At 44.6% G+C, this 23,394-nt stretch overlaps 1 protein-coding gene across 3 annotated transcripts in view; it reads left to right on the top strand.

Moving 5' to 3' along the window:
* The window catches only part of LOC146209635 (glutamate receptor ionotropic, kainate 2-like), a 363,010-nt gene that overhangs the window by 36,167 nt on the left and 303,449 nt on the right, over positions 1 to 23,394 (top strand). For all 3 annotated transcript variants that reach the window (XM_084602915.1, XM_084602911.1, XM_084602922.1), the window contains one exon: positions 18,574 to 18,738. In XM_084602915.1, the coding sequence (XP_084459041.1) occupies positions 18,574 to 18,738 (165 nt within the window). The remainder of the gene's footprint in view (positions 1 to 18,573; positions 18,739 to 23,394) is intronic.

The following is a 23,394-nucleotide window of genomic DNA, read 5'->3' as shown; positions in this document are numbered from 1 at the left end:
CTAACTTCCTCACGAACGACCTCCGCGAGTGACGGAAGCCTCAATGACGACGTTTGACCCTGTAGCTTAATGTGCCTCAGCTCTTCTCTGACCACGGATCGAACAAGCTCCCTTAAGGCGTAACCAGAACCGTTAAAGCCGGGAGCATAGACGGCTGGTGGCATGGCTGACACGTTACGGTTATAGTACTGTGCCTTGTGTTGAAGTGTTTGTTCCATTGCGGTGGCCTCCGCTAGAAAATCTGATGTCGTGTCAGGTGGATTGCGCATGAGCCCAGCAAATATTTCTTGTTTCACCGTGCGCATTAGGTGGCGCACTTTGATCTTTTTAGACATAATTGGATCACCACGCCTAAAAAGGCGGATCGTGTCCTGCTAGTACATTCCAGCACTTTCATTCGGAGCATGGCAGCGAAATTGCAGTGCCGACTCCGGACGCTCCCTTCGGTCTTTGGCGGTGTAGATCGCCAACAGCTGGCGATGATTGAGGTTCCATGATGGTAGCATCGTTTCGTGGTTCACGAACAACGTCTGCGCCGAATCTTCGAGATCGAAGGAAACATTATGCAGCTTCCTTTGCTCATCCCAGCCGTTGTGGTTGGTGACTCGTTCTATATAGTCCAGCCAGTCCTCAACGTCCTCATAAAGCTCGTCATGGAAGGATGGTGGCGTTCGAGACTGGAGGACGACGAACTGAAGTGGACTCTCTCCGTTATAGCCACGGTGTTCGTGTTCGATCTACACATGATGGTCACAGGCGTCCAAGACAAAGGCCGAACTCTGGCAACTGACCTCGGAGGGGGCGGCCGGTACCGCGGTAGACCGGTGTCAAATCCGTGGTTACTCTCTGTTGCCCGTGAGGGGTGGAACTCAGCAAAAGGGGAATCGTACCCTGCTGCTTCACCAGAAAATGTAACGAGTAGAAGGTGGCAACCACTGAACGTAACAGTTTTACACACTGCATTCAGCTTCGTCCTCTTTATTCTCGGCTCCGAGAGGCACGCGGCAAGATGATCACCACATTGGCTTCGAAAATGTCATTTTTGTTTCGTTGCAAAAAAACTGGACACACAAGTGAGGCATCAAATTTTGCTTAGAAGAAAGCGGAAATCCCATGGCAAAAACGAAATGCATTGAAAACATTTGCTACGCCCGTGTAATAAAGGAATTGCTTTCGCTTTATGTATGGTCACGCAGTACCTTGCCACTTCGAAACGTCATTGGCTGTTCGATACGGAGCTTCCTGCACGTCATTGTTCTCATCTTCGATTTCTTGCAAAAACTGATTCACACCTGGCATTGAATGACTTCTGAATTTGAAATTTTGATCATTTTAAAAACTGGTGTGAAATCGTCCGGCACCCGATTGCAAACCCTCAATTGTCGGTAATCACTGAACAGCGCAATTAAAAGGTCAATTAGCTTGATTTAGTTAAGTACCATATGATTAGGACAGTTTTTCGGTCAGTCGTGGCTGCTGCGACTCAACTTTTTTTTCTCTATAATATTTTCTTATTTCAAGCGAATTAAATTTAAAACGTTATATTTTCCACTACAGGGCTCTGTATAAATTATGTAGTTAGCTCTCTAAAGCAAGAGAAGAGCAAGCCGTAATTTACGACCCTAATTAACATCAGTAGTTTGATATTCACGGCGGCTGCATTTCGATGGAGGCGAAACGGTGTGGCGTCCTTGTGCTTTGAGTGGCAGTGTACACTAAAGAACGCCAAGTGGTCAAAATTTGCGGACTCCCTTATTACGGTGCCTCTCATAGCCTGGGTTGCTTTGAGATGTTAAACCCTGCAAACCACCTGAGAGAAAGCTGTGAAGAAGTGTCGGTAATAATGCCCGTTGTCAGCGAATGTTTTTGAAGTTCCCTGAGTGAGAGAGAAGCAAGCTCTATTGGGAAAGGTGCATAAAACCTCACAGATGATGATCTCCAGTCGCACGATCTATCAGCTTTACCGCGCAGAGCGAGGCCTCTAACGTCATGAAAAAGGATTTCAATGAAGCTCACTGAAGTCGCCCGAGAGATAAGCTGCTTAATGTGGCTTCCTCTCACATACGGACGCAGTCAGTTCGATCCTCCGCATGCAGAACAATTCCAAAGTAGCGGGGCTGCCGCTGGGGCAGTTCCCTCTTTTCTATTCAAATTCCAACAAAGCAGCATTGCATTTCCCGCGGCTTTTTCTTAGACTTTTCTTTGATACCCGGATTGTTTTGTTCTTCAGGTGGTTTGATTGCGTTTATTTTGCTTACTCCCAGTATTAATTACTTGAGCCAGTTCTAATAAGATAGCTATTAGTGAAAAATATTATTCTTTTCAAAGTTAAGCCACGAAAGAAGATAAATATTGGTTAACGCAAGTTTACTTTCTTCTCGAAATGATGGTTTCTTTGTTGATGAAGTCTAACTTAAGCACACACTGAATACCGCGACTGTTTGACAGATGACTCAGCTGAATATAGTGCCAGACCAGACTCTGCCTTCCCTTCATACCATATTTAGTATCGGCCAGGCACGTCCCAAGTATATAGCTTCCTATATTTGCTGTGAATACAGCCTCACTGTTGCTGCAGAAAACGACATCCTTGATGAGAAAAAAAATCGCCGGAGGATGTTTACTGGCCGATCTGGGAAGCTGGTCACGTAGAGACGACCTACTCGCGCTGTTTAGTGTACATTCATCCCGAAACAAAGGAAGCCACCATCCAACTGCAACACTAAAATGAAACAACAGCTCTTACCAACAGGCCACGTTTCATGTGGTTTACCTCGGGGCGGTGGCGGCAACTGCAACATGCATCGCCAACATTGTTACACCACCGCAGGGTTGCTTAGATCTTCTACGTGTTGACACACTTATTTCTGCATATCCTTTTTTTGTTCTTGCACATTTTTAGAAAAGTGAAGGGAATGAAAAATCGAGTTGTTTTAAGCGCTACTCGATATACATGTATCACGAGCAGGCTCCATGCTTTAAGTGATGGTGCCTTTAGATTGAAGCCTTCAGGATGCAGGCTGAAAGTCTGAAAGCTTGGTTCAGGCAACTAAAGTGCAGGCATATAGAAATCGATCAGCAAGCCTAGTCGAGAAGCCTGTTAATTCGAGGTTGGTAATAGAATAACAGACATCTATCGTTAATACACGAGCTTGTGAGGAGGGAGGTAATTGCGCCATGTACACTCTTCCGATGGACTTGCACTCTTACGGTGAAGATGATTAGAGTGGAGAAATAAAATGTTCCGTTTCCCGTGTGGGCTATTGGACATCAGTGTACGTTAAATAACCCTCGGTGATGGAAATTTCCGGAGTCGTTAATCCTGGCTTATCTCATCTCCTGAGTCGCTTTGCATATACACTTTCAGCTGAGATACGCTACCCAGTTATTTGAAAGATAAGAAGATATTGCGAAGCCCCACTTCAAACACGCAGGTCGAGTGTCCCTGCGTTGTCTAAAAAGTGGGTCGTACTTATCCCCCGATAGTGTTGCTTGGATCGATTGCCTTCCCACCCATCAATCTGAAATGAAAATCCTGGGTTGGCAGCGCCTACCAATTGCGGGCAGGAGGTTTTGGTGCGCATTTTATACACCCTTTTGAAGCGGTATATATCTTCGCTACGCAGGGCAAGCCAGGAGATCTCCTTTGTCAAAATAAATTTCAAGATTTAGCCAAGGTCAGACGTTATATTACAGAAGTGCAAGATGCCGGGCTAGTTGGTACTGCATAATGAAATAAAACAGGGCCAGGAACGGGACGAAACACGAAGGAAGAGCGCCTGTGTCTGTCTCCCATTCCTTGCGCTGTTTTATTTCATTATCCTTATATTACACTACAGGGGAACCAGAAAAAGTTCAAGGTCACAGGTCACAGGTCGCGTGCACAGCCACTTATCGTGACTTGCCGTGGAGGGGCTGTAGCACCGACGTCGCACCACCAGCCGTATGTGAAACGAGGGAGCGGAATCGAGAATTGGAAGCAGCTGTGACTGCTGCACGAAGGAGTCACGTGATAACCGTGCGGATGCGATTACCGTTGGCCTTGACATCTCGCCCCCAACCGTGTATGAAACAGGAGCGTAAAGCGTGGCGATGAGGTTTTCCTTCACTCGTGTAGCGCCACCATGGCAGTCCCATGGTTGATGTACTCATTAGCGGACTTTTGCTAACAAAATAAGCTAATTTTTTTCACTTCACTCGGACAGCAACTCTAAAAAGTAAACCTATACATAATTAAAGATTAGAAAGAATTGTTTTTACATTGCATATCTTTACCGGTGGAACATGTGAGTTATATAAAGGTTGATAATGGTGTACTTGCGACAGTTTCATGTCATTTCATCTGCTGTACGCAGCTGTATAGGTATGATGATTAATTACAGATTGATATAAAATTTCTCGCCCTCCACCAAAGATACCAGAGTTGAAGTCCTGGTTGTTAACCTGCACATACGTTCCTTTATCTCTGTTAGGCGCCGTCAGAATAATCCGGATGCCAGGACGTCAACTCTGGATGAAAAACTTCGCACAGGACTAGGTACTCTAAGTGTATTCAGGGGGTTGTTTATGAGATTCCCTTGCAATGTGGAGAGAAATATATTGGACAGACAGGAATATGCCTCAATGAAAGGATTAGAGAGCACGCTATGAGGCAATATCGGACAAGTCTGGCACAAATCTGGCTGTGCACTGCAATGAACAATGTTAAGGTTATGAAAAGGATGAAGGACATGTTAGCCACAGAGATTTATGAAGCATATACAGTCTGTGACTTGGGAGGCCAATGTGTCAGCATGCCATCGGTGGTTTCGTTGAAGAAGGAACTAGAATTTTTGCGCAAATCGGCAGGATGTTAACGACAAGAAAGAAGTTGGCTGCAGACGTGAAGTGAAGGAAGATGATGTGCGGTTTCCAGTTAATATAGTTGTCAGTGCAACGTTGTCCTTGTCTGCGTGTGTGTGCCTCTTGCGCTTTGTGTTGTTGTTACCTGCTCTGCTGCCTTCTTCTAAGAGATGTGTGACCAACTAGCTCATCGTTCGACTCTATTAACCTTATTGCAAGATTTATTCATGACTTCCTCAGTGATCACAACGGATTATCTGAGCATCAGCACGGTTTCAGGAGGGGGCTTTCTACTATCGCACAACTCGGGACTACAGTACAGGAATTTTTGCAGATAATAGATATGTCCGGATGAATCCATGTTTTGCTTTGAGACTATCGCAAGACTTTTGAAAAGGTACGAAAAGGAAAGTTAGTACTGAAAGTAGAGTGTATGGGTCTCCCTTTTGGCATTATTTAATGGATATGTGATTACCTTAGAAACAGAGAACAATTAGTTGTGGTCAGAAATCGTTGCTCTAGTGTTCGACATGTTACTTCTGGTGTTCTGCAGGAAGGTGTGCTAGGACCACTTTTATTTTTAATTTATATCAATGATTTAATAAAAGTTGTTTCACAAGATATGACCATAAAAGTGTTCGCGGAAGACAATTTGATTTTTCGGCAGATATAGAAATCTGTCGAAGCAGTGTCTCGTTGGTGCATTAAATGGGGATGGAACTGAACAGTGAAAACACTCTATTGCTCCTCATTACCAGAAACAATATCCTAGTACATTCCCTTACACGCTTTGAGGTAAATCTGTTTTAGGGGTTGATAAGTAAAAATATCTAGACAATTACTCTTTCTAAAAATCTTACATGGTCAGCGCACATTTCCCATATCTGTTCAACGGCTGTAAGCCGGCTGTGGTACATTAGAAGAAAGCTTAAAGGTGCTATAGTAAATACTAAGCTGATAGCCTACATTTCTCTAGTAAGATCAAGACTGAAATATGCAGCTTTAGTGTGGGACCGTTATACCAAGAAAGACATCAGTTAATTACAGCAAGTACAAAGAAAGGCGATCCGATATATTTTCGGTAGATATAAAAGAGACGATCAACCAACTCAGTTAATGGAAAAAGATAGTACCCAAACGTTAGAGATAAGAAAGAAAATCAGCCGCCTTGTGTTGCTTCACAACAGCCTCTCGGGTAAAATTAATATCCAGCTGCCTGACTGTGTGAGAGCACTTAACACTAGACAATCTAAACATAATAATCGGCATGTTTTACATTGTTCTAGTGAACCTACTTGTAATATCTCTACTTTTATGCAATGCTCCTCCTGCTTGGGCCAAAGCGATGGTCTGCAGTGTTTGGACAAAATTCTAGTTTAATTTGATCTGTTCATGTCACAGAAAAAATAGGCTTGCTTTAGCTTCCTATTCACTGAAAAAATAAGGTACATAATCCAGCGAAATTTCTTTCAAGAATGTTCGCCATGACGGTATGAAAACTGAACTTTTTGTTCTCAATTTGCTCAAAAAAGCAGTCATGAAACCCCTTTCGAAGTCTCTATCTTACTTAATTATACCATGATTTCAGAAATCTAAAGAATGACTTCTTCTGCCAAAATGTCGCAGAATGTAACAAATGAGTGTTTTTTTGTTTTTTTTTTACTGAACAATCTCAACCTGCTCTAGTCTCGGGACGAGTAAGAAAGGTAGATTCACCACCAAATGATAAGATCTGTGAGGGCACACGAGAAGCGACTGATACATCCGCGGTGTGCATTTTCATTATTTCTAGAACGGACGAAAGACCGCTAGAATGAATCTTGTTCTAGTAGGTAATTAGCGTTTGTATGCATGAGGAAGTCATCTGCCAGTTCCAGCGACCGCACTGTAGTGAAAGCTTTGAACGAAGAAAATTTAGCAACCGTGGCGCCAGTATACGAGAAATACTTGTTCCAACGAAAGCAATTATAGATAGATTGGCTTCAGGGGCTGTGCGCGGCTTTTATATAGGCTTACTTTGTTGGTTTATGCAATGAATTTATCTCGCCTTCTCGACTTGCCCTGCGGTGTTGGCAAATGCAGGCATAGCGCTTTGCTTTTTGCAAAGCGTGGTTGTGTTTTGGCGGGATCTCTTCACTTTCGGCGGTCCAAACGGTGGTTTTTTGTCAGTAGCTGCGATATAACTCCGCATGTCAAGCGCGTCGACGTGTGCGAAAAATTGATTCTCATAATGCAGCTTCGTCGATGGCTTGTGCAACGGTTCATCGGGACAAAAGTGGATAAGTTGGCTTTTGTGTCCAGGCCCCGCAGTAGCATCCCTTGTTAGACGGGTTGACCAGCGTCTGCGCCAAGGACGTACCGCAGTTATGCCTCGCTGTTGAAAGGATTTCTACGGGTTCTCGTCGTATGTGTTTTATTTGTACCCAACGATTACCAAGAAGTTTGCCTGATGCAGTATGGAGTTCAGTAACTTAACCGATGCTAGCAAAATCAGGAAATAAAACATTCCGAGGAAAGGCAGAAAATGGATATGCGCTCAAATTGCCCAAACTAGGGGCTTTTCACCAGGGTTTGGCGGCTTTAGGGAAAGTTGTCAATGACAGTTCTGAAATAAGTCGTATGAGACTTATACGAGACTTATGCACGGCTTCTCCTGATACATCCTTCTAGTCTTCCCCTGTGTGGAAAAAGAGTGAATATGTGATGATGCGTACGTGGGTGGAGGGTAATTTGACTTAGAACCACTTGTCCGGGGTGAGCAATGGTGGGCAGGGGATCTGAAGTTAGCAATATGTGCATCTTAAAACTTATGATAAACACTGATCCTGGTGATTTTACGCTTTTTCTCTCGTTGAAGAAGGTTCGCATAAATTTTAGCTTTGTGACGCTAATATATGGCGTCGCAAACCACAGCTGCTGGTATCACTCATTACTTCGAAATGCCGCCAGTGTCAGCAAAGCAACACGCCTACGATGAGCCCTGCCGGACTACTGATCCTCATACTAGCCCCAACAAAGCCTTTTCAACAATTAGGGATGAACCTCCTCGGCACCTACTCGCGACTTCAACAATGGGCAACAGTGGGTCGTCGTGGCCACAACGCTCTACGCCGAGGCACCGAAGCTGACGGTACAGCAGCACAAATTGCTAAGTTTATCGTCAAAGGAATTCTCCTGTGACAGAGCGCTCCTGAATAGCTCATTCCGGACATAGGAATTTTATTTACGGCGCAGCCCACGCAGCCACCGGAGGACCACTGCCTATCACCTGCAGACGAGCTGACGTACAGAGCACCTCAACAAATCCATCGCAGACATGACTGTCACTAAGTCGGTGCTTAGCTTATGCTTCTCATTACATATCAGCGATGCAACAAAGTCAAACGATACAACTTGCAACGATGGGACGCAGAGTACAAACCAAGTGTGGCTTTGGACCCCGATACGCCGTTGCGGTCTGAGTCAGAAGCTCTTGTTGCGGTACCTGGGCCCACGCAAAGCCTTTCGAGACATCGGAGAACCTGACTACGAAGTCACCCTGAAAGCGCGACCGCTTCCCAACATCGACGAGAGCACCCAGAAATCTTGCATGTCATGCGCCTGAAGCTCTAATATACGCGCTGAATGTCGCGAAAGTTTTAATTTCGAGTGTTATAAAGCGAAAACTTCACTAGCCCCCTTACGCGAAAACCCGGTCGCCGGTGTGTGGGCACAACGGTGCCCTAAAATGGCTTCAGGTGTCAGAAGAAACATGTGTCACAGATTCAGTGCATTCCCCTATCTGCGAACGATATATTACGGCGAAAGCCTTTCTAGGCTTATGGTGGAAAACTCGTGTCGGTGAGATTTGTCCACGAGATGTGTCAGTGAGATTCCGCGAGTGAGAGGTACTGCGCCTTTACTTTCCTGTAAACCAATTATAGAAAGCTGCTGAACTTTGATCCGATCAATGGACGCTAATTTTGTTCGACAAGGGGTGCGCGATGTATACCATGGGCAGCAGCAACGCTCAGGCTGCCGAATTTCTCCAGTGCAGATTCTGTAGTGCTCTTGGAACCATTTTTGCTTACATTTCTCTGTTTATTTTGTAAGCTTTGAGGCGATGTCTTTTTACCGTGGTAGTAACACCGCGAACCATTCAAAACTCAATTTGCTGTTTTTTTTTAATAGCCACCGGTAGGCGGCATTATCACTGTGATTGTCTGGGCATCTTTCGAAGTACGGGAAGCTCAGAGTAGAATATTATATGAGGAACGCCTGAGGAAACTGGACAGTAACAGATGGGCAGCTAAAGTATTTCAAAACCAATACTTAAAAAGCGTTGACTCACAATGGAGGAAAAAAACTAGGAAACTACACTAGTAGGTATGCTAGTCACAAGGACGGAGAAATAAAGGGCGTTAAGCAACAGGTGAAAACCACAGAAGGTAAAAATTGGATAAATTCGATGGAAAAGAAACAGAGTGTGAAATTATACCGAAAGGGTAAAATGCAGATCAGGAAGGAAGCTTTCTGTGATAACTCGTGAGGCAGTGCCCTACTTTTTGAAGCTAGATCAGGGTGCCTTAGAACACGCACCTACAAAAAGAAATTTAACAATGAAGATGACGCATGTGCTGTATGTGGTAACTCCAGTGAAACAATTGACCAAATTATACTCGAATGTAATGGTATCCATCCGGAAGTTGATGCAAGCGCAGTCACTGTTCCTGAAACTCTGGGGTTTAGAGATGCCAGTGGCCGGGTGAATAAAACGGCGGTGGAAGCTAGCAAAAAAGGACTGGAAGATTGGTGGCTTAAAAGCAGAGAAGTGACATAATGTTAGTAATGTAGAAACAAAAATTTATTAAGAAGAATTATGGTATAGTTAACCAATCTATAACAATAATTAAGATATATGGAGACGAATGAACATGATAGCTACTGCTACCACCCCGTTTCAAAGGGACGCTCCTATATTCCTTCCATCCATCCATAGCGCACAGAACGATTTGTTATTTCAGTCTCGCTGGCCCGAGACGCGGCTTTATAACTTTTTGTCGCGCAAGATTTGTTCTAATTTTGATCTTACCCAACCAGTATTAGAACCTGCGCGTGTAGTAAATGAATCGGCAGACGTTCTAGATTTAATACTAACAAGTCATCCGGAAAGTTGTTCCTCCATTACTTACTTACGAGCAATTAGTGATCATAAAGTCATCCACACAGAGTTCAATTTCATTGCGACTCCGCACCACAATCCAGGAAAGACTATCCCGTTATATGATAAAGGCAATTACGAAGCACTGCGCAACGAGCTCAACATCTATTTCCCATCTTACAAAGCAATCTTTGACAGCCGATCTCTCCAGGCAAACTGGTCATTATTCCGACAAAAGCTTAACTTCCTTGCGGACAAATATATCCCGAAAACTGTATTCCATGATAATCGTAACCAGCCGTGGTTCACAAAATGGCTAAAAAAAACTTGAGAACAAGAAGCGCCTTCTTCAGGCAGCTAGAAAGAATTTTAGTACTTGTGCATAGGATAAATAGTATGTCGCCGAAAACTTGTACTTATCAGCAATAAAAAACGCTAAACGATGCTTCTATCATGAATACTTGACCTAAATCCTAATAACACGCGTTAAATTACACTCAATAATGACTCAGGAGACCATTTAGTGATAATCAATGTGCTAACATCTTTGAAACTGCGTTTTCGTCATCAAGAGGCGCTGATGAAATAAACTCTAAACTTTTAAAGAACACCAAGCATGTTTCTGCCGAATATTTATCACTACTGTTTGCTCAGCCTCTTTCCACAGGCACCATACCAGATGATTAAAGGAAGAGAAAGGTCGTTCCAGTATACACATCCGGTAACAAAGATTCACCATTAAATTATCGTCCTATCTCGCTCACTAGTGTACCACGCAAAATCATGGAGAATGTTATCTACTCTGAAATCATGCAGTTTTTGGATACTAACAATTTCCTTCACCCTGCGCAACATGGATTTCGTAAAACCCATTCCTGCATTACAACTCGCAATATTCCTCCATGACCTACACGCAAACATTGACGTGAATATTCGGACTGATGCAATATTCGTAGATTTTGCTAAAGCATTCGATAAAGTTTCCCATCGACGCTTACTGCTCAAATTTTCAGAATTGAACTTGCACTCTAACATCTTAAAATGAATCCAAGAATTCGTTTCGCATCGCTCCCAGTCTCTTCTCACTCTCTTCTTGTATGCGCATCAGAAGTCTCTTGAGTTCCACTTCACTTTCTGTCATTAAAGTGGTATCATCCGCATATCTAAGGTTGTTGATACGTTTTCCAGCAATCTTCACTCCAGCTGAAGACTCGTTCAGACCGGCCTTCCTCATGATGCGCTCTGCATATAGGTTAAATAGGCAGGGCAACCAGTATGAGCCTTGCCTCACTCCTTTCTCAATCGGAAACCAATCGGTAAGACCATGCCCAGTTGTGACTGTGGCCTCTTGCCCTTCATACAGGTTCCTGAGGAGACAGACGAGGTGAATTGGAGCTCCCATCTCTTGGAGAGCTTGCCACAATCCGCTGTGATCTACGCAGTCAAACACTTTCGCATAATCAATAAAGCAGAAGTAGATGGGTTTCTGGAACTCTCTTGCTTTTTTCATGATCCAGCGAAGGTTGGCAATTTGGTCTCTAGTTCCTCTGCCCTTGCGAAACCCAGCTTGCACGTCCGGAGCTCCCGATCCACAAACTGCTGCAGCCTACCTTGGAGGATTTTCAACATCAGCTTGCTAGCATGCGAAATAAGCGCGATCGTGCGATAGTTGGAACAATCTTTGGCACTGCCTTTCTTTGGGATGGAGATGTAAGCTGACCTCCTACAATCCTGTGGCCACTTCAAGGTTGTCCAAATCTTCTGATATAATGTATGCAGAATGTTAATAGCGTCATGGTTGAGGTTTTGAACCAACTCAGCTGGAATGCCATCAATTCCGCTAGCTTTTTTCTTAACAAGGCTGGCTAAGGCCCATTCAACTTCACTCTTCAGGATGCCCGGCTGCCCCCATCAAAGATACCTCATCGATGCACTTGAAGCCATGCAAAATCGCGCAGCTCGTTTCATTCACTGCCAATATTCGTACGAAGTCGATCAGTGTATCATCCTTGAAATCGCAGTCTAATTTACGAAGTCTTTCTTGCCATCGCCACGCCGCCACACTATCTCTTGTCCACAAATTCTATTACAGCTCCCTATGCCAAGAACCATACATCTGCGCACCTCCGCCATGCAAATCCCATCGCACCGGCCACCCACTTCAAATCTCTCGTGCACGTGCCCGTACCGTAACCTTTTCCTCTTCCTTTTTTCTACGAGCCGCGTCAGACTGGAACGACCTAACCCACTCCGCCACTGGTATCACCTGCCCATCATCCTTCAACGCCAAAATTGAAATATGTGTATCATGTGAAAATCTGTGAAAAGTGTAACATTCGATGTTTATCTACGCCACCCCTTATGTAATACCCTGAAAGGGTTCGTTAATGTTAATAAATGAAATAAATTTAAATGAAATGCACCGAAATGTACTTTGAATAATTCGAAGAACTAAGAGAGATACGAAGGACAGGCTTTTCACCCATAAGGGCACCTTCACAACAGTTTATGGGAAACTTGCACGAAACCGAGGTAGAAAATTCGATGATTAGCGATTTAAAAGCCTTCAGCAGATGCAACAAATGCAGCAACAAATGCAGCAGCAAATGCAACAGCTAAGCCAAAAAATAGCTTTGCAAGATCAGAGTTTTCGCAACTATGTAAAATCGCAAAGTACACAAAAAACAATAAACGAAGCCAGAGACCGCCTATATAATGAGCGCAGGTTCGGATCAGAATCCCAAGGAGCAAGCAACAACAGTAACAGTACAACATGGCAGGAAAACAACAATTAGAGATATGGCAATGGAACTGTAGGGGTTACAGACGCAAGCAGGGACTCCTACAGCAATACATTGACACCAGAGTATACCCACCAGACCTAATACTCCTACAAGAAAAAAATTGCACTCCAACCCTAAGGGGATACACAAGTGAAGAGAATGGGAGAACGGCAACTCTCATCAACAACAAAATCACCACCATAGCACACAAAGAGATAGAGGACACACAACTAGAACACATAATAACGGAAATAATTTCCAAGAAGAAAAGGAAAGCCAAAAGTATCTTTGTCGTCAACCTGTACAGCCCACCAAAGAACAAAGGAGATTTTGGCAGGCTCTTTGCAGGGGCGAGAAAATTGGCAGGGCAGAATCTTTTAGTAATAGCGGGGGACTTCAACGCGAAAAGCCCGCAAGGAACAGCAAAACGGCAGACAAGAAAGGACGTGGCATCTGCGCGGCGGCAGAGAACACGGGCTGCGAACTAACCACAGACGAAAGCCAACCCACGAGGTAGGGCAACAGTGTAAGCATGGATACATGTCCCGACCTAGCCTTTGTCAGGGGCGCCAGGCAAACCGAGTGGGAGAACCTACAAGAAGATCTAGGCAACGACCACTTTATCATCAGGGTCACGGTAGAGGCAGAAAGCATCAAAAAGGATATAGGAACGGCAAAACTGACCGACTGGGACGCTTTCCGCATCCACTGCAGACAACTAAAGGGCGACATAACCTCGGCGGAGGAGTGGAGCCAGCAACTCAGACAAATTAGGGACCTACACACTAAGGAGGTGACGCGAACGGAGCAGCCACCAGAGGTAGACAAAAGACTTCTCAGACTCCGGGAAGCAAGGCGCGGCCTGACCAAGCGATGGAAACTACAGAAATTAAACAAGAAACTCAAAAAGAAGATTGCAGAGATCACCAAACAAGCAGAGGAGTACGCGACGCAGTTAGCAAGGCAGGGCTGGCAACAGTTCAGAACTTCACTGAACGGCACCCTGGGCACGGCAAGAACATGGCAGATACTTAGAAAACTCATGGACCCAAACAAAAGCAAGGCAGAAAGCAACAAGTCCATTCAAAGACTAATTCACCAGTACGAGGGTACGGAGGAACAACTAATCAAAGCCGTAAAAGAAAAATGCTATGGCAAAGACCAAGCAGAGGAATACCGAGAGGAATACCAGGGAGCAGAGAATCCAGCCATGGACAGACCCATCACGAGAGAAGAGGTCCTGGAAGCCATAAGAGCAACGACAAAAAACACGGCAGCGGGGGCGGACAAGATCCAAAACGCATTAATCCGAAATCTTAGCGAGGAAGCGATTAATCAGCTCACCCAATACATAAACAAGCAATCGGAAGAAAGAACGATTCCGGCAGAGTGGAAACACGCCGTAGTCGTCATGATTCCCAAGCCTGGAAAGAAACTTCAGATAGAAAACCTAAGGCCGATATCGCTAACTTCCTGCCTAGGCAAGTTGTACGAGAGAATAGTCAACCGAAGGATTCAGACACATCTCGAAGACGAAGGATGGTACCCAGACACCATGTTCGGATTCAGGGCGAATCTATCGACACAAGGCATACTGCTACAACTCAAAGAAGAGGTAATAGAAACAATGCCAAGAAACGGAGAAAACGTGGTCATGGCCATAGACATAAAGGGAGCCTTTGACAACGTATCCCACGCAGCCATAATGGAGGGAATAAACACTACCAATTGTGGAAAGAAAATCCATGACTACGTGAGGAGCTTTCTCGCGAGCAGAACAGCAACGGTGGGCCAGGGAGACCCAAGAAGCGACAACTTCTAAACGCCAAATAAGGGCACACCACAAGGCTCAGTAATTTCGCCGACGCTCTTCAACATAGTCATGATCAATCTCGCAAAGAGGCTAAACCAAATACAAGGGATCCGACACGCAATGTATGCGTACGACATTACAGTCTGGACAGCCAAAGGCTCACTGGGAGAGAAGCAGGAGGTACTACAAGAGGCGGTCTCCTGTATTGAAGAGTACACGAGACAAAGAGGACTAAAATGCTCCACAGAAAAATCACAGCTCCTCAGAGTGGGAAGACATCCCACGGACGCACCACTTGAAGTAAAACTGGAAGGGCAAAACATCCCAGAACAGAAGATGATTAGAATTCTCGGCATGTGGCTGCAAGGGAGCCGAAGAAGCAGCCACACACTCAGCCTGTTGAATAATGCGGCAGGGCAGGTAGGCCGAATGATCAGCAGAATAGCACACAGGAGATATGGCATGAAGGAGGAAGACACACTCAGACTGGTAAACAGCCTAGTGGTCAGCCGAGTGACGTATTCACTGCCGTATCACGTAATTACCAAGGCAGAAAAGGAACAGGCAGAAGCGATTCTAAGAAAAGCGTACAAGACGGCGCTTCACCTCCCAAGGAACACATCCAACGAGAAACTCATGTAACTTGGTGTCAGCAACACCTTTGAAGAATTAAGAGAGAGCCAACTTAAGGCCCAAGAGAAAAGATTGGGCAGTACGAAGACCGGAAGAGCGCTCCTGACAAGACTAGGTCGCAAGCTAGAAGAACCACAGAGCAGCCGAGTGACAGTACCGGATCTGCTACGAAGAAAGATAAGCACACAACCCATACCCTAAAACATGGATCCAAATCTCCACGCTCGCAGAAGGGCAGCTAGGGCAGAGCATTACGAGAAAAACATGGGATACAGGGAAGACGCAGTCTACACAGACGCCTCTAGATATACACAAACACACAAAGGAAACGCAGTAGCGGTGGTAGTAAACCACGAAGGGGAACACATCGCAAGTGTCACGACCAGGGTGTCTGACATAACAGAAGCAGAAGAGATAGCCATTGCTCTGGCTGTAAGAGAAGGATATAGGACAGGGAGACCTCTCCACATCCTAACAGACTCACAAGAGGCGTGCCGGAATTACACTAGGGGCAGGATTAGCAGTGCGGCACTCAAGATCCTCAAAGAGGGTGCGCCCTCGGAGGAGACACCAAAGCAAAACATAATCTGGATACCGAGCCACGCGGGAATCAGGGGCAACGATGGGGAGACAACCTAGCTCGAGGGATGACCAGCCGAGCGGGAGCGTCGCACACCCCGGAGGATCCCCAGATCAGATGCGGAGAGAGATATTCAGACCTACTAAACCTATATAAGGAGCTGAGGTTCCACTACCCCCGCTACACAAACAACTAACCAAGGAAGAAGCCACGGGATGGAGGAGACTACAAACGGGCTCCTTCCCAAACCTACACATACTAAACAAGATTTCTCCAACACAATATAGCGCCAGCTGCCCATGGTGCGGATAAAAACCAACACTATATCACATCACGTGGGAATGCGAGAGAAATCATGCATTTCACAAACAGAAAACACCAAGTGCGGAGCAATGGGAGAGCCGGCTCACCAGCTGCGAGCTAGAGGCCCAGAGGGCACTCATAGCACACGCAAGCGAGGTGGCCCGACTCAGTGGAGCCCTGGACTAGGGGCCCAACCACGGCCAGGGAGGTGACGGACTTCCAGAAGAAGCCTCGACCTCCACCGCTAACAAACTTCCAAAAGACAAATAAAGTTTTCAATCAATCAATCAAGGCAGTCGCCTCCATTTCCCTTATGCTCCAATTTGCTCTCGTCATCTTTTGCGAGTTTATCTTCATGTTTCTTCGCAGAGCTCTGGCAAGTGCACCGGTCACCTTAGTTCGATGACCGTCGTGCACGCTTGTGGTTATCGTTATTGAGGACGCCGACTTGTTTAGTTCTTTCGCGGGCGTAAGTCAGCCCAATAAAGTTATCATTTAAGTGCAATTCCAGTGTCCTCGTCGGTTGCCTTCGGTCTTGTCACCACTTCGTGACAATAAGAATAGTCATTGAAGATACCCTGGTTTCGCGCTTTTGGATCGAGTTATTCTGAGAAGTCGTGCTATGGTTTTTCCCGTTATGATGTATGGATGCTAGAGTTGCGATGTGAAGAAAGCTGGCCACCGAAGAATTTACAGTTTTGAATAAAGGTGCTGGCGAAGACTATTCAGAGTTTCTGGGACTACCGAATATGAATGCAGTCTATATTGGCAACCATAAATTCTGAATGCTGATTGGAAGGTCAAATTCTAAAGTTAAAACTGAACTACATTGGTCATCTAATGACAACAAAGGAGTCGCTTGAGAAAATATTGACGCTGGGAAAGATTGAGGGACACAGGAGAAGGGTGGGGCAGTGAACGCAATGGTTAGATGGCATCCTGGAGGCCTTGCAGATGAATCTATGTGATATCCAAAAGACAGTGCGCGACAGTGGGAGACCGAAAGTTTGGCGTGATATGGTTTATAGGGCACGACTGAAGGACTGAACTGAAATAAACAGATCTGATGGATGCTAGAAATATTGATGTATGAGGGTCCCAAGCTCAGCAAGCGTATCTAGCTTGGGTCTTATGAGAGGTTTTAAACAATGGTCTTTGCAAAAGGGAGGCAAATTTCAAAATTCACCTGAGAACCCACAGGGTGCATTTGGCATCATTAGTTATCTGCGTTACCTGTGAACACCACGAATGATTGGGTTTAGAGACCGATACGAGATTTCTATAAGATGATAAGGAGAATTTTGCAGAGTTGCCAGATGCATATGTAAATTTTTCATTAAAAGGCGTGAATGGAAATAAAGTAGCAAGATTGCATCAACATCTAAGGAGATTAACCAGGTATATACCAGTTTTCACCCATTTTTAAGTCACGTTAGAGTATGAGGACGTCTTTAACTACCAATAATGTTACGTAAAATAACACAGGCATCCGCAAACAGGCGTATGTTAGAACATAAATTTTTAAGAAGGTCATTATAAAAGAAACGAAGTATTATATATCATTATCATAATACTATAGAGTATAACTGTATTCACACTATATTAATATTAATATTATTATCATATATATCTTATACACATATTAATATAGTATAACACGAAGAAAGGAAAATCAAAGTATAACATTTAGGTACGCCAGAAATCACGGGGGACAAAAGGGAGGAAATGTGGTTTGAAAAAATGAACTTATTACGTCCGGACAAAAATTGCGCAACGAAAGACGAAAAGAAGAAAAGAAAATATGATTATGGCAAATTTCGTCAAACGCTTTCTCAAAGCATTAAAACTGTGAGCCTAGATGTATTTTAAGGTCTATTTGATAATGTCGTTTGTGAATAAAGGCACTTGTGTATCACGAGACGAATTCTTTAAAAGAACTAGGCTTACATATCAAATCTCTAATCGAGGTTACAGAGAGGGAGTGCGTCGGGATAAGTTATCTCAGTGTATTCAAGCGAAGACAACTCTACATGCATTTGCATGTCAGTGGCGACTGAGTTTGCAAATTAATAAGCAAGCAAATTCTGCGCAGTGAAATAATCTCGTTTCGATTCAAGTTCTGAAGCGATCCACAGGTTAGTCTGAAGAGACCCAATTGCTTATCAGGCTTGCTTTATTAGTCTTTGCACTGTGATATCTGCAGCCGTTCGGCTGTCGGAAAGAACTGCACCCCTGAAAAAAATTAAATAACAGAAATTGCTAGCTTAAGCGAACATCTCTATGACTTTGCTTTGCAGAACAATGCGGGAAGATGAAAAAATCGTCCTCCCGGGCTACCAGGAAAGAATACATTGTGACCAAATGTTCCGCGGCTGTAGGTTTTCTTTGTCATGAAACGAGGCCTATGTGACGGCACAGGAAATAATGGGACGTAAGTTTGTGTTTTTTTGTTTGATCGCTATTTCATTTTTTACCCTAGGACACGCACACGCTGGACATGACGCGTTTCCAGGGAGCGCTAGCCAACGTTTCGGCTCTCCGACTGGTCGACCTGGACAAAGAAGAGACCAAAAAGCTGCTCCATGACTGGACGAACTCGGAGCTGCGCTTCGGACGTCGGGCCTTGGAGATGACTGCGTTGAGGGTGAGGGCTGGTCTGAAAATAGGTATCACGAGACACGTTTCCGAGTGCTGTCGGAAGGGATATTGAAGAAGAAGGCTCAATGTTTTCTTAAGTAGAGAGACCAGTTGCATGACTGAGTTAACTGTGCATTTTCCCAGAGCAGCTTTCGCCTCCCTCTGCGGTTTCAACAGGCCTTAAGGGGACACAAAAGACACCCAAATATGCTATCAAAATCTAATAGACGGCATTTGGTCAGACTGCCGCCGCCTATCCGGCAGCAAACAATCGAATTATTGATGAGATATTGCGATAAGAATTGGAGGTTTTTTTTTGTTTGTTTCCGCCCGTCGAATTCAAACTATTTTCTCCTACTGCGTAGTAGGGTAGGATGGCGCACACTCTGACGCAAGAGGAGACTCCGTGAATGCTGGTGCGCGGGGAGCGGAGAATACTTCGCAGGTGCGTGTAGAGTAATAATCTTCATTCGATACGCACTTAGGGTAGGCACATCTGCTGCTCCAAGCTCGTATTTCAGGCGCCGCAGACCTAAACCAAACTATCCGAGCACGCACGAAGTGCCTGAGCCGGAACATAACCGAAACTGAAGTTGACTCCTGTAGCGCCGTGTTAGCTTAGAGTCACTGGAAAATTTTCAGAGTACCGCAAAGGTGCCCGCGGGCGCCATTTTCCTTCCAGACCGCCGGACCCAGCCGCCGTCTGAACGGCGAGTGACCGCATTCCTACTCTTCTCACATGTTTTGAAGGTAGCAAAATTGGAAGGTTTTGGTATGTTTATTCAGAACAGTACCACCAGTGATGTGGTCACTAACTTTATTACTTTAGTCCGCAATCGATGGGAAAAGATGAAACGTGTGGGTGAACCGGCGAACACTTCAGGGCGCCTGCTCTTGTAAATCGCCGACTATTTGGATCAGCTCGTGAATTGTACGCGCAGTGCAGCTGTGTTACATGTGTTACAACATTATAAGGTGACGAAGTGCGAAATAGCATGTTTGCGAAGCTCGCAGGGACATGTGTGTACATTTTAAGAATGCCGTCCGCTGGCGCCGCTGTGCCAGACGCAGTAAAAACACGGAGGACGAGGTGCAGAGTTTATTGCGCTCTGACACGATGCATCGCTTTGTATAAGCAACACAAAGTGAAGCAGCAGGCTCGCCTAGACAGCGTAAACAGACTAACATACAATTTAGTATCGCCGGCGCTGCTCCGAGGACGCCAAGCAGGCTTTGTTGACACATATTGTTTTGCGTGAACTTAATTCTTTTGCGGCGCTGTCATTAAGTGAAGGAAAAGTAACGCGCTGGTCGGCGGTAGCACCCATGTTCACCCCGAAAAAAAAAACATGGCCTAATATATTATTGCTATTACCGCGCGGTTGTGAATATTGTACTTTTTATTGTGTAATGGTGTCTATGTTGTTTCATCGGCATACGCCTCGTGCTGCCAGTTTGCTAGACCGTCGCTCATTAAATGCCGTCAAAATATAAAATGACATCGCACATTGATGGCATCTCTGGTTGACACATATTTTCCAACAGTTTCCAGCTGCGAACACAAAACTATATAAGGTTGGTTGGTTTAGTTTAGGGTGTTTAACATCCCGATGCGGGGGACAGTAGTGGAGAGCTCCGGAAATTTCCAACACCTGGGTTTCTTTCACGTACAACTAAAAAAAATAACTAATAAATTTGTGCATAGAGCATTATGTATATTTACATTAACAATACAAATAAAAAAGAAAGAGCTGCTGGCGGTCATCGATCTGCACACAAACATGCAGAGCGTGTGTCATTTCGCAGAACTGAATATAAATGTGTCTGATGACGGCGGGCTGGATAATAACTTAATTTGAGGCTAGCTTTTGCAAACTTCCGCAAGTAAAATGGATTCTGCATATTGCTGCGCACGAGCGCACATGGCGTTGGATGGTAAACACATGTTGCCATTGGGCGAAACATGTTCACGTTGAATACTTCGTACGCTTCTTTCGCGTCTAGACGAGCAAAATTTCGAACCAATGAACCAGCGTATTTCGCACAAGGAGTTCCTTGATGGCGCGAATTTTTCCTGGTTGATTCTGTCAAGTCGCACCTACCACTGGTACAGATCCCTCTTTTCGTTCAGGCACGAAAAACACGCATTTCTAGACTCTGGCCTGGTGCCGCACCAGAGGCGCAGCAGAATTTCTCACGTGTACACTGCGAGAAACGATCGGAAAAAGAGGAACTCCAGCGCAAGACACGAATTCCGCGCACGCGCTTGGAAGAGATATGGCGGCGCGAAGTCACGTGACGCGGATTGGCCAGTAGACGAGCGGCGGCGAGGGGAAAACGAATGAGGTACTCTGAAATTTTTCCAATGACTCTATGTTAGCTTAAAGAAGAACGGCATCTACCGACAAGCGGACGAAATGGGTACATTTTTATATTTGCCTTGCAACATTTACGCCGTCTTTTCGTCTTTTCGCCGCCGTTTGCATGTGATAAAAGCATGTTATCATATTCGAGACAAAACCGACTACCGCATTCAAACGGTCAACGTAATTCGCATTTCTCAGCCTCCGGGATCCCTTGCGCGTCACGTGATTTGTAGTGGTGGCGATATCTGCATTCCTGTTCTTCCGCTTTACTACCTTATAATAGCTCTGTTTTGAGTAAGAGTGTTTTTTTTTTTGCAACCAGGAACTGGCAGTCTACCAATGGAAGCTCACTTCATTTTTCTCTTTAATGTCCCTTTAAAGGCAAGCACATCTGTGGCTCGTAGCATTAAATACCTGTTTTCTTTTGTTTTTCAGAACGCAATGCGCTCTCTGTAAGGGGATGACATTTTTTATTCAGTAAACTCAGGGCTACTAAGCTGTTGTTGTATATATTCATATTGTACTTGCTCTGAGAGTGTTGATAAATGACGGGCAAGAACTAGGAACATTTCGGCTAACGTAACAACATGTGCTGCTTGTCCGCTAACATGGGGTTACCAGTATTTAGGTTACCAGTATTTAGTACCTTATCAAGGCATGCTCTTTACAAAAATCGAATCAAGGGGGAACTGAATAAGAGCACTAAGTTGACGTCATAGTTATTATTGCCACAAACTTGTGCCTATCTCTAGAAACCTAAATCTGATTTGCCAAAAAGTGCATTCTTGAAGTGCAACGTATCAATTAGCAGCTTGTGATTCAATTCTAGAGGCCTCAAGAGAGCACACTGTATTGCTTCCGAAATAAACACTAGCGGCACCATATGACAAGTGGTGTGATCAAATATACTTCTACGTTCCACTATACGCATTATTAATTTAAACAGCGCGAACACGAAGACAAAGGACAAGATAAAAGAAAGCCACGGTGCAAGCGCTGACTCACAACTATGCCTAAGCCCTTTACTCCAAGGCCCAGATAAAAACAAGCAAGACGAAAACAAAACAATCACGTGAAACAACTCCTGGGTTCACCTGCTGCACAGAAAGTCACTCAAAAAAGACCCCTCTTTGCTTGAAAGAGAAAGAGAAGTCTTGCTGACACACTTATTGTCCGTTGAAATAAAATATGATTCCACTATCTCTCTCGTCATCTTTTCTTTGTGGCGATACAAAATCCTAACCTTGTCAAACTTAGGAGTGCACTTCTTCTTCTTCTTCTTCTTCTTCTTCTTCTTCATTGTTTCACATGAAGGGCAAGGTGATGCCAGAAACGTTTTGTCCTTTCCACTTTCCAAGTTGTTCCGGTGTTCCTGTAGTATCGTTTTAATACATCGTCCTGTTTGTCCTATATAACTGGCTCCACAAGAGAGTGGAAGCCTTTACACAACACCTGTCTTGCATCCAACAAATGGGTCTCTATGTTTCACCCCACATTCTTGCTTCTTCGATTCTCTAGCCCTTTGAATAGCCGGGCATATATCCTATTCATATTGAGCGGGCGGTCAATGCGAAGTCAACACCATACCTCTTGCCTACATTTTTGAGGCCATGTGAAATTCTGTGCACATACGGTACCACTGCAACCTTCCCCTTCTTCTCACCCATGCTGCACAATATTTCACATGGAATTTCACGTAATTATTTCCTTTTCGTCATGTTTGTTTTTATCTGAGCCTTGGAGTAAAGGGCTTAGCCATGGTTGTGAGTCAGCGCTTGTACTGTGGCTTTCTTTTATCTGGTCCTTTGTCTTCGTGTTCGCGCTGTTGAAATTAAAAATGAATAAGTACCAACTCGCCCAACAAAGTATCTTGGTAATCCACTACCGCATCCACAACTGCTAATCGGTACGCCGCCCAACACAATGCAAAGCTTTAAAGCGGCATGAGATGTGGTAGTGGCCTTTTGAAATGTTTGTGTTATTTTTTCTTTAATTTTTGGAGCACAGCTCCTAAATGCAGAGCGTTTGATTAAGAATGTTTGCGAGCATGACAACTTTAAATGATTAATTTCAATGGTGCACCACTTTACCTGCTTAGTGCGTGCGAAGTAGTAGTAATAGTAGTAGTATGTGGTATTTTATTATATATCAAAAAGGAAGGAGTGTCAAATCGCATAGAACATGCTTCTATACAATATGCTCGCAGTGAGGAAGCAGTTTTGCTTGGCACTAAATTAACAATTAAACAGCACAGTTCCCCGGCAAAATTTTAATAATCCTCCGCAGACCTGTATCCA

This window comes from Amblyomma maculatum, chromosome 1, assembly GCF_055883805.1.
Source record: "Amblyomma maculatum isolate TAMU_Amacu chromosome 1, ASM5588380v1, whole genome shotgun sequence".
Lineage (NCBI taxonomy): Eukaryota > Metazoa > Arthropoda > Arachnida > Ixodida > Ixodidae > Amblyomma > Amblyomma maculatum.
This window is presented reverse-complemented; position numbering and strand designations above follow the sequence as displayed.